We start from the raw sequence: 16,142 nt of genomic DNA, 5'->3' as shown, positions 1-16,142 counted from the left end.
TATTAACGATGCTCGAGACGTATTCTTCACTCATAAGCAGCAACCTCAAAACATTGTCAGGACGTAGCAGTGGTCATTTTCCCTTTAACTGAAATCATTACGGCTCAGTATTTCTACCCAGCACCGTTAAAGGCACACTATACAAACTAATAGACATGTATCAGCAGGGCAGAATGGCACATTCCAACCGAGCAATGTGTACATTATACATATTGACCAACATGGTATGTCCATATGTCGGTAGTGCAAATAAAGGAACACCATAGCATAATACCACTTTTCCCAGGCCCTAAACACTGTCCACTAACCTTTTGGCGATGTTAGGGCCCAAACCTCCCCGTATGGGCCTTTGTCGAAGCAGGTAAGGGAGCATTCTCTAACCGAACGATGCACAGTGGACACTGGGGTTGTCTCCTGACCCCCCCCCAGCAGTGACAAGTTCCACACCTAGGGACATTTGCGGTGGAGTCATTTTCTCTCCAAGCATTGGGAAAGGGACACGGCACACCTTCTCTCCAGGCACCGGAGAGAGCTCAGTCATAATCAATTCAGTGTCAATCAATGTTGATTTGAAAAACCTTACACATCCCATCATAGGACAGACACTCCTGCAGAGCACCGCCCATAGGAACAGCAGAGGAGCAGAAAGGAGACCGTTTGACCCCGCCCTTAAAAATACTAAATCAAATATTACGAGCGGAGGAGTATCACGTTACCACATGAGATGAGAAGCATTTTGTCCTGCTTTTATGGAAACCCAAAGGAATCATGCATATAACCACCCCAGTGGCTTTCCATAGCCCCCCTACACTCACACCATGGCGCGCTCTGTCCATTGTGCTGACAGCGCAGCGGAGATTTTTGTTTTTTATGCCAACCTGTCACTCAATCATTTGAACTTTTTTTTGTCATTTTTATATAGGGATGAAAAAAAACTATAATTCAGGGGGCAAAAGTTTGAACTGAGGGGGCTAATCCCCTTTTAGTCCCCTGGTGGAGCCAGGTACGATCCATTATGCTATAACCAATGTTCCCTCTAATATTTCTAAGCACAGAGACAATTTCAGGTCTGCTGAGCGCAAACTTGAACCGTGTGAAATTTCTGTGCATCTTCAGGCACGCGTGAAGACATTAACCAGTTTATGAGACAAAGAGGTGACTGAACATTTTGTTGTGTTGTTTGATGCAAGAAACCACAATTCATTATTATTTCCATACCATTATTACAGAGAATCAGACAAATGATGCTACCCTCTGCCTCCTGGCTACTTAGCTTATTCACGCCTGTCTCAAAATAAAACACTGCCCTTTTAAGATACCTTTTATTGCATTTACCAGACTACCTTTTATTGCATTTACCAGACTAGCTTTTCAGAGATGGCTAGAAATCTACACGTTTTGTTTCTTGTAGGAAGCAATCACTCCCACATTGTGGACTACAAATTAGCAATAACTGGGCTACTAAATCATTAACTAGCAAAGAATGGAAATAAATGAGCACACGTGGCTACATGCTGCTCTCGCTTTAATCTGAAAACAAATGCATAATAATCATGATGCTCATGCTGTAAAACAGTCCAGTTCAAAGTGAATGGCACAAATCCATATATGGCAATGGTCTATTTGCTTATAGGCCTACTGCAGCTCTGATTGGTTATGGCGCACCGGTCTGTGTAAAGCTTGTCAATACAATAGAATCATACACCGATACGCTCTCTGCATACAACAAAATCTCTCGCATAGTTCGTTTCGTTTTGGTATGTTGCATTGAAAGTGGCAAATATTGCATTGATTCGATCACAATTCCCACAGTAAAAGGGAAACGTTGATAGTGTTAACTAAACGGGGAAAACTCTAGAAAGTCGAGTGAAGTTCAATCTCATGCTTCTCTGCGTGGGCTGATTGTTCATTCTGCATGGCTACAGCCACCGCTTAGAGGGAACATTGGTTATAACATACAATCACATAATAGTTATATGGTATAATAGCATAGAGATTAATTCTTCAGGAGCTTTCCGTGCCATTGAGAGTAGGTGTTACAGGAGCAATGCCAACAGTAGTGAAAACGGAGTATAAAGTGCCATAGTTTGGCATCTATCGCTGGCCATCTAAAGGCTTTACTGTCTAATATTCATTAGTATCACTAATAGCAGAAAAGAGAATGTGGAACAGTAGGCTGGACCCTGCACGAGTTGATGCTCAGGCTTCACCGACCTCCCTACACTACACAGATAAACTGGAGAGAAGCTCTGCCCCCTGAGCTGTCTAGAAAAAAACAGTGTTTCCTTAAGGAACTGCAGATTTATAGCCCACTCAATGTCTTTTACTGACCATTACAAGGTGCAACTGTACGCCGGTGTCAAGATAATGTTTCCATCTTTAATAGTACACAAGTGGGAAGAGAATAATTAAGCAAATAACTGTCAATACTCAAGCCATGTAACGCTTAAGTAACTTGGCATTTTTGTGGTCTGGGAGAAACCAGCGTCTTAACCGTTAGCCCAATAGGAGATTCCCCTCTCGGGCCGAGGGTGGCACTGATTCTGAAGTCGCAGGCAAGGCTTACTCATCACAAGACCATGAGCCTGTGTATGCATGCATGCATGCGTGAGTGTTATTTTTACCGTGGCACCACGGGCAGTGGCTGCCCTGGATAGGGTGGTGCAGGTGCCAGCGGGGTCCATGGTGCCATCCTTGGGGACGTACAGCGTGCCATAGAGGTCATCGACGTTCATCAGTGGGTACAGGTCTTTGGTCTCAGCGGGGGACAGGACGTGGGACTCAATACCGTACACCTTCCCCAACTGGAGAGAAAAACAATAAATGACATCATCCTCGTGAGACAGCACCACACTTCCATTTTGCATGTAACCTCTTATTAAATACAGGTTATTCTCACTGTGGGCAATTCCACTCAAAAGGTCTGTTATTAACATGTTTTAACCACTCTCTTAAAAATGCTAGACAATCAGATACTCAGCAAGAAGGTCTGATTTCACCATTACTGAAACAGGACCCAGATGGTAAATATAAAGATCCAGTCCACTTAAAAAACAGGAGATCTCTTACACTTCCGTGTTGTGATGCCAAAAATGTAGCAAAACGCATAGAAGTTTAACAACAAAAAAAAAGGCATTGTAGGATATTATTCATCCTAAATACTTCTTACATGGACGATACATTGGAGATAATATTAGACAAGTACTGGAAACAATAGAACACTATGAAAAATCTGGGAAAACAGGCCTGGTATTCATAGCTTACTTTGAAAAGGCTTTTGATAAAGTATGACTGAAATGTATATATAAATGCCTGGACTATTTTAATTTGGGAGAATCTCTTATACAAATGGGTTGAAGTTATGTATAGTAACCCCAGGAGTAAAACAGTAAATAATGGCTACTTCTCAGAAAGCATTAAACTTTCGAGGATTAAAACAAGGTTGTCCACTATCGGCATATCTATTCATTATGGTCATCAAAATGTTAGCTATTAAAATCAGATCAAACAATAATAATCAGGGGCCTAGAAATGCAGAGGGCTTAAAAACAAAAAGCTGTCATTGTACGCTGATGATTCATGTTTCTCTTTTAAATCCACAATTTGGATCCCTGCATAGCCTCAAGAGGATCTATATAATGTTTCTAACCTCTCTGGATTGAAACTGAATGACAGGTGCACCATATTACTCATCTCAAAATCTTTAAAAATATACAACTTTTACATTTACCGTGTAGTTTACCAATAAAATGGTCCGACGGTGAAGTGGACATACTCTGTAGTCATATCCCGAAAGAAAGAAATTATGTCACTACAACACATTTTAATAGAAAGTTAGCAAACTCTTATCTAATTTAGCTACCTGTCTATTTGTGGAAAAACCACCCCGATTCATAATTTAGTCATTCTTTAGCCCAGTTTACCAATTTACTTATGGCCCTGCATAAATCTATAAACTTGATTTGTTTATTATATGAGCAAACACAAACCACTTTATTAGAACAAATATTATGGTTAAACAAAAATATGGAAATGTCTGCTCTATCCAATACAACAAAGTATTACCGCCGAAATAGAGGAGGCAAGTGGAAAGGGCAGAAGGTAAGGAACTTGTCTGTCGGCCCTGCATTAACGACCAAAATTGGCGACAGAAAATTGTGCCAGTGTCATTTAAGGACCAAAAAATTGACAGCTGCACTATACAGGTTCAAAAATATTTAGGATATTTTCTATGTACCGATTCCATGGCACATGGTTTATGAACGGATTCATAAAATTACGCCAGAAAACTTCGAATTTTTCAATATAATGTGGAAGGACCACCAGAGGGCAGGCTGGGCTCACGGATAGTAGCCCAACCAGGAATGTGAGTCAATGTGACCAGAGGCAATTAAGCACAGCTGACGGTACTAATGACTTATTCTCTTTCCCCTACAAGAGGGAGGGAACCAGTGAAGAGGAGGGAGGAAGAAGATAAACTATCTCTGGAGGATGGCCACCAAGAGAGGGGAGCTATCCACGAAGAACCATTAAGACGGTGACAAACCTGTGGTTTTTGTTATAGTTTAAAGATAATCGTCTTGTGTTCCTGTTTCGTCTAAAAAAGAAGAAGATGTGTGTTTTTCCTTGGGAGATTCTCATCGATTGTGTTGGGAGTGTTTGTATTGACAGAAATCCCTCAATAGAGAACTGTGTTCAATCAAGAAAACCTACTCCTGACTCGTTTATTCCACAAATTATTGTACAAAATTCTTGCTACTAATATAACATTATATTTATGGGGGATACAACCAATCCAGCCCTGCAGATTTTGCTGCGGAAAGACAGAATAATTAGATCACTTGTTTTGGTACTCCCCATTCGTAGCTTGTTTTTGGTTACAGGTTCAGGAACGGCTGAAAAATGCAACAGTTACTCTGCCAAGAGCACAGCTGGGTAGTCTATCGATCAATAATTTTCTTAGTTTCTACAGATTATTTTTTAATTTTTTTCAACTTAGCTATGAGAATAGAAAAGTTCAGAACTTTTGTGAAGAATCACAGCGGAAAAATATATGGCAGCTAGAAATTAAAACTGGATGGTCTTCAGAGATAGATGGGAGGGTTTGAGGGCAGCTGAAGGCTGGGACTAAAAACAAAACAAAAAGACAACTAATGTAATATATACTGTCCGTGAAGTTTATGTAGTATGTATGAGCTGGAAGTGGAAGCCTAAGTATTGTTGTCCATTAGTTTACTTCAATTAGGGAAGGGGTGGTAGAGTTAAGGGAAAATAATCATTTAAATAACCAACAGCAACATATTTAATTTTAAAATGTATGGCAAACAAAAATCAATGATTGCAAAGTTAAACGAACAATACAACTCTATGCACAATGTTCAGTGGAAATTGTTAAGTCCTCCTTATGCATAGAGTTGTATGGTGTCTTCAAAGACGCTGCGGCAACCGGCAGGGAGAGGTGAGGGGGGGGTGTTATAATTGAGGAGAGAGATCTTGCTGGCTCAACCCCCAAACCTTATATGGACTTCCTGCCTCAATGAGGCAAGACTGTGACTCGATATGCCAGGGAGTTTCTGCGGACAAAGGGGCAGAGGAGGTGAGAGAAACGAGAGCTATGAAGAGTGAGAGCAAAATCTGTGCGATTGCCCGTTGTGACCTGGACTGTTGGACTATGCCCCCCTTGTGTACCGTACAAAGAGAACGGTGAGGTGATTGGAGAATTCCCCCTTCTTTCCCCGTGTACCACAATCCCTAAAACTTCCCCTTTGCCTTCTATTTGGGCTACTGGTGCCTGTTTTGTTTTTTAACTTGTTTTGACGTGGAAACCCCACACCCTTGAGCTTGCTACAACATTGTGGGTTTTTTTATACACAACTGCTAACTTCAAGGATTAGGGCATTTGGGATGTCATCGGCCTCCCCTTGCTTGAATAAAAATCTACTATCTCATGAATACCTGGACCACCTATTGAGCTATGCCTTAAGTAAATCAGGTGATGAAGGAGACTGGAGTAGGACTAACTTTGCAATCATTTTAAAAGTGAAAAATTTAAGTCTCAGCATAATTCTGTCCCCAGGTCCAGAACAAATTCAAGGACACCTACAGTATTTTACAGGGCCATGAGTACAAGTGAACAGCAAACCTGGTTTCAAAAAACAAATAAAGCAACCTCTTCCCCATGTGACCTACTCGTTGTCTGTATGCGCCGACATGTGTAACTGATAGATGCACACATACAATGTTTTTAAATGTATGCAAAGCGCATACAGTTTTTAAATGTACGCAAATTGTAAAGCCTTTTGTCGAATGTCTTTTTCACTATACATGTCGAACCCCAGTAAGACTAGCTGTCTCCATTGGCGTCGGCTAAAGGGGATCCTAATCAAATCAAGCTGGGCATTTCATCTAACACCCACACTACAAGTTACCTCTGGCCTATGTGCTGAATTCACTGGAGAGGTAGGTGACTCAGTCTAGTCTGGCCCGGTAAGGCCCATAGGTACAGTACCCAGCCTCTACCCCAACAAGTTATACAAGTTCACTCAGTTGAGTCCAGTCTAGTCTGGAGCAGCAGGGCCCAGTCTACAATACGTACAGACGTGAGGAGTTTGTACTTGTCCAGCCTCTGCTTGTTAGAGAGTGACACCTCTACCCCAACTAGCCTAACCTAAGACCCCAGTAGTCTGGTCCTGTATTGAGCGTACCGACATGAGACGTTTGTACTCGTCCAGCCTCTGCTTGTTGGACGCGATGAAGAGGCCTCCGTTCTGGATCCAGCCGGTCTCTAGACCGGTCTCCTGCTCCAGGTCATGGCTGATCACCTGTCTGGTGTGGGCTAGCAACTCCACCTCCACATCACTGGGCCTCAGCTGCCACAGCAGACCTGGGACAGAGACACCACAAGAGACAGGGACGATTAGTGAGGGAGCAGGAGAGCGAAAGAGATCAAAAGGGAGAGAAAAAACCTAAGACAAAGAGAGAGGGGGGGGGACTAATATGTAAGTAAATGTGTTTCCTGGCCAATTAGACTCCCCTTTAACAATCCCAGAGTTTATATGTTTCTCCTTTAAAACCTGTTAAACTGCGTGGTTGTTTTGGACCCAGTCCCGGGTCCGCAGTGCTTCAATATCGGTGGCATATCACACGAAAGCTACAGAACTTGTCTTTTTGGAAATTGAGCTCAAATTTTCAGCTGGCAATGTCATAAGAATGCCCATGTCACCACCCCCCAGAGGCTATAAACCATGCTCTATGGCCATTTTCATAAGAGTATGCGATTTAGGTCAAGTAACCAAAAGTGGAAAAATACATCTGTAAGCATGGTAAAGTGGTCATCATTATGCATTTATTTTTCTATCTGCATTTAATGTGACATTACCTTGAATGCATCCTCCATATTACCCTTTGGGTCCCCAGGACCAGGATTTAAAAAAAACACTGATATACATTACGGATCCATTTACAAAACAACCCTACACATGAATGAATCCATAGTAGAAAAAGCCACAGCCTGGATAGGCTTCTGGGTTGTTAGGTGGGGTACTACCTACCTGCTGTGTGCCAGGTGGTTCCGGCGGTCAGTCGGTCTCTCTCCAGCAGCACCACGTTGGTCATGCCCATCTTGGCTAGGTGGTAGACTGTCTGGCATCCCAGGCTTCCCCCTCCGATTACCACAGCCTCTGCTGACTTGGGAAGGGGCTTGGTAGGCCCACTGCCACCCTCCTCCACCTACCATGAGATTTGTTTAAATAGTTTTTTTTTTTTTAAGGCACACATAGTAAAACTACATTTCTTATTAGATTTTTTCTTTTTTATATGACATTTTTATATATATTTTTTTTACAAGCAACAGGTAGTTATTTGGCACTTGTGTAGACCTTACAGTGAAATGCTTACTGAAAAATAAGTGGTAAGTAAAAAATAAATAACTAATTAAAGAGCAGCAGTAAAATAACAGCGAGGCTATATACAGGGAGTACCGGTACAGAGTCAATGGGCACCGGTTAGTTGAGGTAATATGTACATGTAGGTAGGGGTAAAGTGACTACACATAGATAATAACAGAGTAGCATCAGCATAGGGGGGCAATGGAAATAGTCTGGGTAGCCATTTGATTAGATGTTCAGGACTCGAATGTTTGGAGCAGAAGCTGTAAACACATTTGAAACTATCATTTCAAAAACAAAACGTTTATTCTTTCAGTGAAATACAGTATTTATGCTGCAGTAGTTTGTGTCGGGGGGCTTGGGTCAGTTTTATATCTGGAGTACTTCTCCTGTCCTATTCGGTGTCCTGTGTGAATTTAAGTGTGCCCTCTCTAATTCTCTCTTTCTTTAAAAACATCCCGTAGAGCAGCGTTTCCCAAACTTGGACCTGGGGACCCAAAAGGGGCGCAGGTTTTGGTTTTTGCCATATCACTACACAGTTGATTCAACTAATCAACTCATCATGAAGCTTTGATTGTTTTAAATCAGCTGTGTAGTGCACCAAGAAGTGTACACCTTGGGGTCCCCAGAACAAAGTTTGGGAAACACTGCTGTAGAGGGTCTGAATCCGCACTAAGTACTGGACATAGCAGGTGAGGGCTCAGAAGCCAACCGCTCAGATGAGCTCCTGCTAGCCGTTCTTTCACTGTGTGTATCAATAATGGTCCACCACCCAAAGGACATCCAGCCTTGACACAACTGTAGGAAGAATCGGAGTCAACATGGGTCAGCATCCCTGTGGAACGTATTCGACACCTTGTAGAGTCCATGCACAGACAAAATAATTATTTTTTATTTTTATTTCACCTTTATTTAACCAGGTAGGCTAGTTGAGAACAAGTTCTCATTTACAACTGCGACCTGGCCAAGATAAAGCCTAGCAGTGTAAACAGACAACACAGAGTTAGTTACACATGGAGTAAACAATTAACAAGTCAATAACACTGTAGAAAAAAAAAGAGTCTATATACATTGTGTGCAAATGGCATGAGGAGGTAGGCAAATAATTACAATTTTGCAGATTAACACTAGAGTGATAAATTATCAGATGGTGGAGATACTGGTGTGCAAAAGAGCAGAAAAGTAAATAAATATAAACAGTATGGGGATGAGGTAGGTAAATTGGGTGGGCTATTTATCGATGGACTATGTACAGCTGCAGTGATCGGTTAGCTGCTCAGATAGCAGATGTTTGAAGTTGGTGAGGGAGATAAAAGTCTCCAACTTCAGCGATTTTTGCAATTCGTTCCAGTCACAGGCAGCAGAGAACTGGAACGAAAGGCGGCCAAATGAGGTGTTAGCTTTAGGGATAATCAGTTGAAGCTGTTCTGGGAGTAAAACGGGGGGCAACTCTATATTAGGAAGGAATTCCTAATGTTTGGTCTACTCAGTGTAAATGCACTACTTTTGACCAGGGCCGATAGGGACTAAGGATTAGGGTACCATTTTCAGACATAACCATAGAGGATGACACAAAAACCATCACACAGACCTTGAGTACGTTCTCGTAGGGGACGCTCTTCTCCGTGGTGGGCTCTGAACTGGAGCTGTAGAGACGGGAGGTGGTGGCAGAGCGGCACAGCGGGGAGAGGGCCGGACGGCAGCTAGCCACCTTCCGCACTGCTGTCCCCAGGAAGGCCATGACCCCTGCACACAGAGACACATATCGGTCTGATTCTGGCCTGGCTACACAGCTACCAGGGCTATGCCTCCTGCAGACAGTCAAATATAGTCAAAAATCACATCCCTTTAAGGCAGGGGTGTCAAAGTCAAATGGACGGAGGGCCAAATAAAAAATTTAGCTACAAGCCGAGGGCCGGACTGTTCGAATGTTCATTGAAACATTTTTAAATGACCATATAGTCTAGTGAACCTAATTGAACCTACTGAAAACCTAACAAATATATTCCAATATGATCAGATAAATAAAGCAATATTTTCTTATGGCTCTGTCAGTAATCTTTAATTTTCAACAGACACAAAAGACAAATTTCCTTTATATAAAAATCCCCATAACATGAACATTAAATGAAAGAAACCGGTATTCAAGGCACCATCAGTAGCCTATATTTTCTATTTTAGCAAAAGTGGGCTAAATTTACTTCAAAGAAAAAAACAATAATAGCAATTTTCTATCATCCACTCAACTGAAATATTTTTAAAATATAATTGGATTGAAATACAATAAAATAAAGTGCAAAAATCTATTAATCAAAAACAACACTTTGTTTAAGGAGAAGTAACATGCAGTGAAAACAAATATTAAACTTTAACTTTTAAACTTTAACTGAGTAAAAACTCTAAATATGTGATTGCACAGTAATGTTCACTTGTTTGAGGTTGAGGGTGATACTTGGTGGTGTCCCATCTTTTCCACAAGTTCATCAATGTTCGGGGTAAGGCTCTGAGCTGAGGAAATCCTCAGAATTGAGTGGAGGTGTTCAGCAGTAAGTCGACTTCTGTGTGATGTTTTGTTCAAGTTCATCAAAGAAAACAGTTGTTCACACAGGTATGTGCTGCCAAACATAGACAACGTTTGAGCAGCCTGGATGCGCAGCTGGGGCATTGTGTCGGGAGGAAACGGGCGAACTCCGCAGCACCCACTGCCGCATATTTTGCCCTCAGTGCATCATTGCATTGGAGGTCAATCAACTCCATTTGGAGGTGAGCTTTCCACGTCAACAGCAAATGGGTTACCGAGCAGTTCCAACCTGCTTTTTGTGCTTCAAAGTCAGCAAATCGGCGCCGAAAGTCAGCGGCAAGCATACCTATTTTATCAGCCAACTGTGCGCTCGGGAACGCACTGGTAGAGAGCTTCTCTTTCATGGTCTGGCAGCTGGGAAAGTGGCTCAAATTTTCTTTCCGCATCTCGTCTCCCACAGAGTCAGTTTGGTTTTAAATGCCTTCACTGTACTGTACATATCAGAGATGACACGATCCCGACCCTGCAGCTGCAAGTTCATTGCATTCAGATGACTCGTAATGTCACACAGAAAAGCCATTTCACACAGAAATGTCTCGGAGTTGTGTTGTGTCTTTCCCTTTGCTGTCCAAGAACAGACAAATCTCCTCACGAAGCTCGAAACATCTTTGAAGCACCTTTCCCTGGCTTAGCCATCGCACCTCTGTGTGATAAGGCAAATCACCATGCTCCGTTTCTAACTCCGTCAGAAATGCCTTGAACTGGCGGTGATTCAAACCTTTGGCTCTGATAAAGTTAACTGTGCGCGTGATGATGCTCATTACATGCTCCATTTTCAAGGCTTTACCGCACAACGCTTCCTGGTGTATGATACAATGATAAGCTGTCAGCTCACCTGTCGCGTTTTCCTCTTGCATCTTTTCCCGTATCTTCGCCACCAGTCCGCTCCTGTGTCCACACATCGCAGGTGCTCCGTCGGTTGTCAAACCCACGAGTTTTTCCCAAGGCAGCTCCATCTCATTTACACATCTTGACACCTCTTCATACAAATCATGCCCCGTAGTTGTGCCATGCATAGGACGTAAAGCCAAAAACTCCTCTGTCACGCTTAGGCTGGAGTCCACTCCGCGGATGAAAATTGACAACTGGGCAATGTCAGAAATGTCGGTGCTCTCATCCACAGCCAAGGAATATGCAATGAAATCTTTTCCCTTTTTCACAAGCTGCTCTTTTAGATTGATGGACAACTGGTCTACTCTCTCGGCAATGGTGTTTCTGCTCAGACTCACATTTAAAAAGAGTTGCCTTTTTTCTGGGCAAACTTCGTCACAAACTTTAATCATGCAGTTTTGATGAAATCCCCTCCGTAAATGGCCGGGCTGATTTAGCGATCTCTTCTGCCAAAATAAAACTGGCCTTGACAGCAGCCTGGCCTTGTGATTTGGCTTTTTTGAACAGAGCCTGTCGAGATTTGAGGCAGCGTTTTAATTCCTCTGCCTTTTGTAGCCTTTGTTCCATGTCCATATTCTTGTTTTTGTCCGCGTGTTTCGTTTCATAATGTCGTCTCAGATTATACTCTTTCAGTACCGCCACACTTTCTCCACACAGAAGACACACAGGTTTTCCAGCTACCTCCGTGAACAAATACTCCGACTCCCACCTTGTTTGAAACCCCCGGTTCTCAGTGTCCACCTTCCGTTTTGCCATTTTTGATGGGTATCTGAAAGTTAATTTTACTGTGATGCTGACAACTGCTGTGCCAATAAATATTGAAATGAAGCAGCCTACTGCTCGGTGCGTCACCGTTGCATTGTGGGAAATGTAGTATTGGTGCGTGTAAAAGATCTGCGGGCTGCCGGCTTGCTGCGGTCTGGTTCTAATAATAAATCAAGATCATCCCAGGGGCCGTAAAAAACCTTCTCGCGGGCCGGATGTGGCCCGCGGGCCTTGACTCTGACATATGTGCTTTAAGGTGTCACACTTATCCCATGGAGGGGCGTAGTGTCTGCAGGTTTTTGTTTTTTCCCCCCTTCAATTAAACCCTAGACAACCAGGTGTGGGGAGTTCCTTACTAATTAGTGACTAATTCAAATCAAGTACAAGGGAAAAGCAAAAAACCCGCAGACACTCGGCCTTCCGCGGAAGCCTGTGCTTTAGGGGGTCGTTCTAGGTCGTTCTAGGCTATGGAAAACTAATAGGGAGATGAACAGGACCCACACACTCTATTGCAGGAATGGTGGAGCAACAGTGTGCGAGTCCTAGTCATCCGTGCAAGACAATACAGATGTCTGACTCGTATACCACAGAGCCAACCTGAGCCGGAACCTGCTCCTGAACCTTGTGCCATGACAACCATCACGCGAGTCTCGATGTGAGGCACAGCATGTAAAACAAACGTCACGGGCCAAAGCCATTTCACCGATTCTCTTTGTGCTGCATGGCATTGACTACCCACATCTGGGAAGAAAAAGTGCTATTCTTTATCCCAAGTGTCACCATATTCACTATGTAGTGTAATACTTTTGACAAGGGTTCCATACGGCTCTGGTCAAAAGTAGTGCACGATGTAGGGAATAGGATGCCGTTTTTTAATGCATCCTCAATACTCGATGTCAACAAACCTTTTAGCCATGTAAAAATCTCTTATGTCAGACTTACAGCTAGTGAAAGGGAAAGGGTGATACCTAGTCAGTTGTAGAACGGAAATGTGTCTTCCGTATTTACCCCAACCCCTCTGAATCAGAGAGGTAAGGGGTGCTTCCTCAATATTCAGAGACATCCTTGTCTGGTTACATGAGACTGAGACATCGACCAAAACCACCATTGACTGACAGACAGGAAAGGGGGGGGGGGCGCTTAACAATTCCCATATCTTCTATTACCCAACCAAGTTACACATCCACCAAACTCTGAAAATCAAGACCTTGGCCAAAAAATATATTACTGCGAGCCAAGAGACTATATATTTTTTTTTAGAAATGAAGGCATATCTATATTTTCCATCCTAAAAATGTGAAATAATGAAACGCTTTGATTTCTGGTCAAACAGATGGAAAAGGGGTCTTGGAAAACATCTAGCAGAAAAAGTTTTAAAAAAGGTATTGCACAATAATGTTGAAGTAAAGACCCCTGCCAACTAAAACATTTATACATTTAGTTTTGCCTTTTGTAAATTTAAGAAATATTACCTAGTGTCTTGTCATTCTGTTACAAAAAAACCCACATGGAAAATATTTTAAAGCTAATACCAATTACACTAATCATAAAACGCAACAACTTCAAAAGAGTTTACTGAGTTACAGCTCATATAAGGAAATCAGTCAATTAAATTAATTCATTGGGCCCTAATCTATGGATTTCACATGACTGGGAATACATATATGCATCTGTTGGTCAGATACCTTAAACAAAAGATAAGGGCGTGGATCAGAAAACCATTCAGTATCTGGTGTGACCACCATTTGCCTCATGCAGTGAGACATCTCCTTCACATAGTTGATCAGGCTGTTGATTGTGGCCTGTGGAATGTTGTCCCATTCCTCTTCGATGGCTGTGCGAAGTTTCTGGATATTGGCATGAAGTGGAACACACTTTCGTCCACGTCGACCAAGAGCATCCCAAACATGCTCAATGGGTGACATGTCTGGTGAGAAGGCAGGCCATGGAAGAACTAGGACATTTTCAGGGAATTGTGTACAGATCCAGCCAACATGGGGCCGTGCATTAGCATGCTGAAACATAAAGCGATGGCAGCGGATGACTGGCACGACAATAGGCCTCAGGGTTTCATCACGGTATCTCTGTGCATTCAAATTGCCATCGATAAAATGCAATTGTGTTCGTTGTCCGTAGTTTATGCCTGCCCATACCATAACCCCACCCCCTCGGAGCACTCTGTTCACAACGTTGACATCAGCAAACCGCTTGCCCACACGATGCCATACATGCCGTCTGCCCGGTACAGTTGAAACCGGGATTCAGCTGAAACCGGGATTCAGCTGTGAAGAGCAGACTTCTCCAGCATGCCAGTGGCCATCGAAGGTGAGCATTTGCCCAATGAAGTTGGTTACGACACCGAACTGTAGTCAGGTCAAGACCCTGGTGAGGACGAAAAGCATGCAGATGAGTTTCCCCGAGACAGTTTCTTCATAAATTCTTTCTTTTGTGCAAACCCACAGTTTCATCAGCTCTCCGGGTAGCTGGTCTCAGACCATCCCACAGGTGAAGAAGCCAGATGTGGCGGTCCTGGGCTGGCGTGGTTACACATTGTCTGCAGTTTGTGAGGCCGGTTGGACGTACTACCAACTTCTCTAAAATGACGTTGGAGGTGGCTTATGGTAGAGAAATTAACATTCAATTATCTGGCAACAGCTCTGGTGGACATTCCTGCAGTCAGCATGCCAATGGCAAGCTCCCGCAAAACTTGAGACATCTGTGGCATTTTGTTTTATGACAAAACGACACATTTTAGAGTGGCCTTTTATTGTCCCTAGCACAAGGTGCTGCAATGATCATCCTTTGCAATGTAACAGTAGTGACATCACAGCCATCATACATATAAAGGTGAAATAAATCTCCTTAATGTTGTTGTTTTTTTTACTGTAAAGTGTGTAGCGTTTTAAAATGCACTTTAAATCATTTTTGGTTTAAACAGAGGGCAGCTACCAATACTTGACCTGGGCTCTAATGGGAGAACCTGTAGCACTGCATCGTGCATCCACAGAAACAACATTCACTTTTGTCTAAATGGAATAGCCTAGTGAAAATGTTCCACTTGAGTTTGATGTGTTATTAGCCACATAGGCCTTCGCAAATAAACAGTAAATAGTTTTACCAATGTTGGCTGAATTTGATAACCTGTATCCGATTTCAGGCTTTCCTTTATACTCCGTGTCATGCCAATTAAACATTAGACATTTGTTTATACAAATCTCCGCTATTGAAAGCCAAGTGCTAGTCTAAAATAAATGGGAGAATATGTCTAGATGCGTTTTACACTGGAGACAAAGTTAACAAATTGTCTAGTTTGGTTGATATGACAATTGATTACCCAGTCAAATCGAAGAGGACAATAGGCATTTCAACTGCATCCAGGATCCAGGATTAGACCCACCCGTTGTGTAATATAAAGTTAGTTAACTGTGTTGTGTGCTCCCCTACACGCAAACACTTACTTCGCTCCTATACGCTTCTGTTCTTGATTAAAGTTGACCCCCAAAAATGCAATAACAGGGGGAAAGCATACAGCCGGAAACCGTTTATATGAAGCTCACTCGAAAATGGCCGTGTGGTGTCTGACCCCGAGCTCAAAGTGTGGTTATCGCTGGCAGCAGCAGCTTGATCATTCCTAACCTAAAACGAAGCAGGCGTAAAATAAACGCCTGGAACTAGATCCACTCGGTACTGACGATGAGGAGAATAAAAAACTTTCGAGAAGATCGTCTTCTGCACTGTTCAACCAATCCAGTAAATGTGGAGGAGGGGTTCAAATTGAGTGTCGCCTTGTTATAACAAAGATTTTTTAGAACTAACCCAAGATAGACCACTGCCTTTCGTTTCCAATGGGAGCAAATTAATCATAGTGCCTGGAAGAAAGAGGAAGTTGGCAGAGCCAAGCACGAGCTAGCGAGATCCTATTGGAGCGTTCTATCATATATTTGCAGCTCGGTGAGCCTCTAGCATGAGTGGAGTGAGTTTGGAACCCGTGTATGAGTCTTTGAAGTACTTTTCACATA

General features: G+C 42.7%; 1 protein-coding gene across 1 annotated transcript in view; it reads right to left on the bottom strand.

Annotated features, from left to right (window-relative positions):
* sardh (sarcosine dehydrogenase) overlaps nt 1–15,919 on the bottom strand; it is a 118,205-nt gene extending 102,286 nt beyond the window's left edge. Inside the window, exons 1-5 of the mRNA XM_052525986.1 lie at nt 15,582–15,919; nt 9,478–9,632; nt 7,551–7,728; nt 6,705–6,883; nt 2,625–2,804 (exon numbers count right to left, since the gene is read on the bottom strand). Coding sequence (XP_052381946.1) covers nt 2,625–2,804; nt 6,705–6,883; nt 7,551–7,728; nt 9,478–9,627 — 687 coding nt within the window. The 5' untranslated portion in view covers nt 9,628–9,632; nt 15,582–15,919. The remainder of the gene's footprint in view (nt 1–2,624; nt 2,805–6,704; nt 6,884–7,550; nt 7,729–9,477; nt 9,633–15,581) is intronic.
* Between the last annotated feature and the right edge of the window lie 223 nt (nt 15,920–16,142).

Source organism: Oncorhynchus keta, chromosome 9 (assembly GCF_023373465.1).
Source record: "Oncorhynchus keta strain PuntledgeMale-10-30-2019 chromosome 9, Oket_V2, whole genome shotgun sequence".
Taxonomy (NCBI): Eukaryota; Metazoa; Chordata; class Actinopteri; order Salmoniformes; family Salmonidae; genus Oncorhynchus; species Oncorhynchus keta.
The sequence above is the reverse complement of the archived record's forward strand: the minus strand, read 5'-3'. Positions and strand labels throughout refer to the sequence as shown.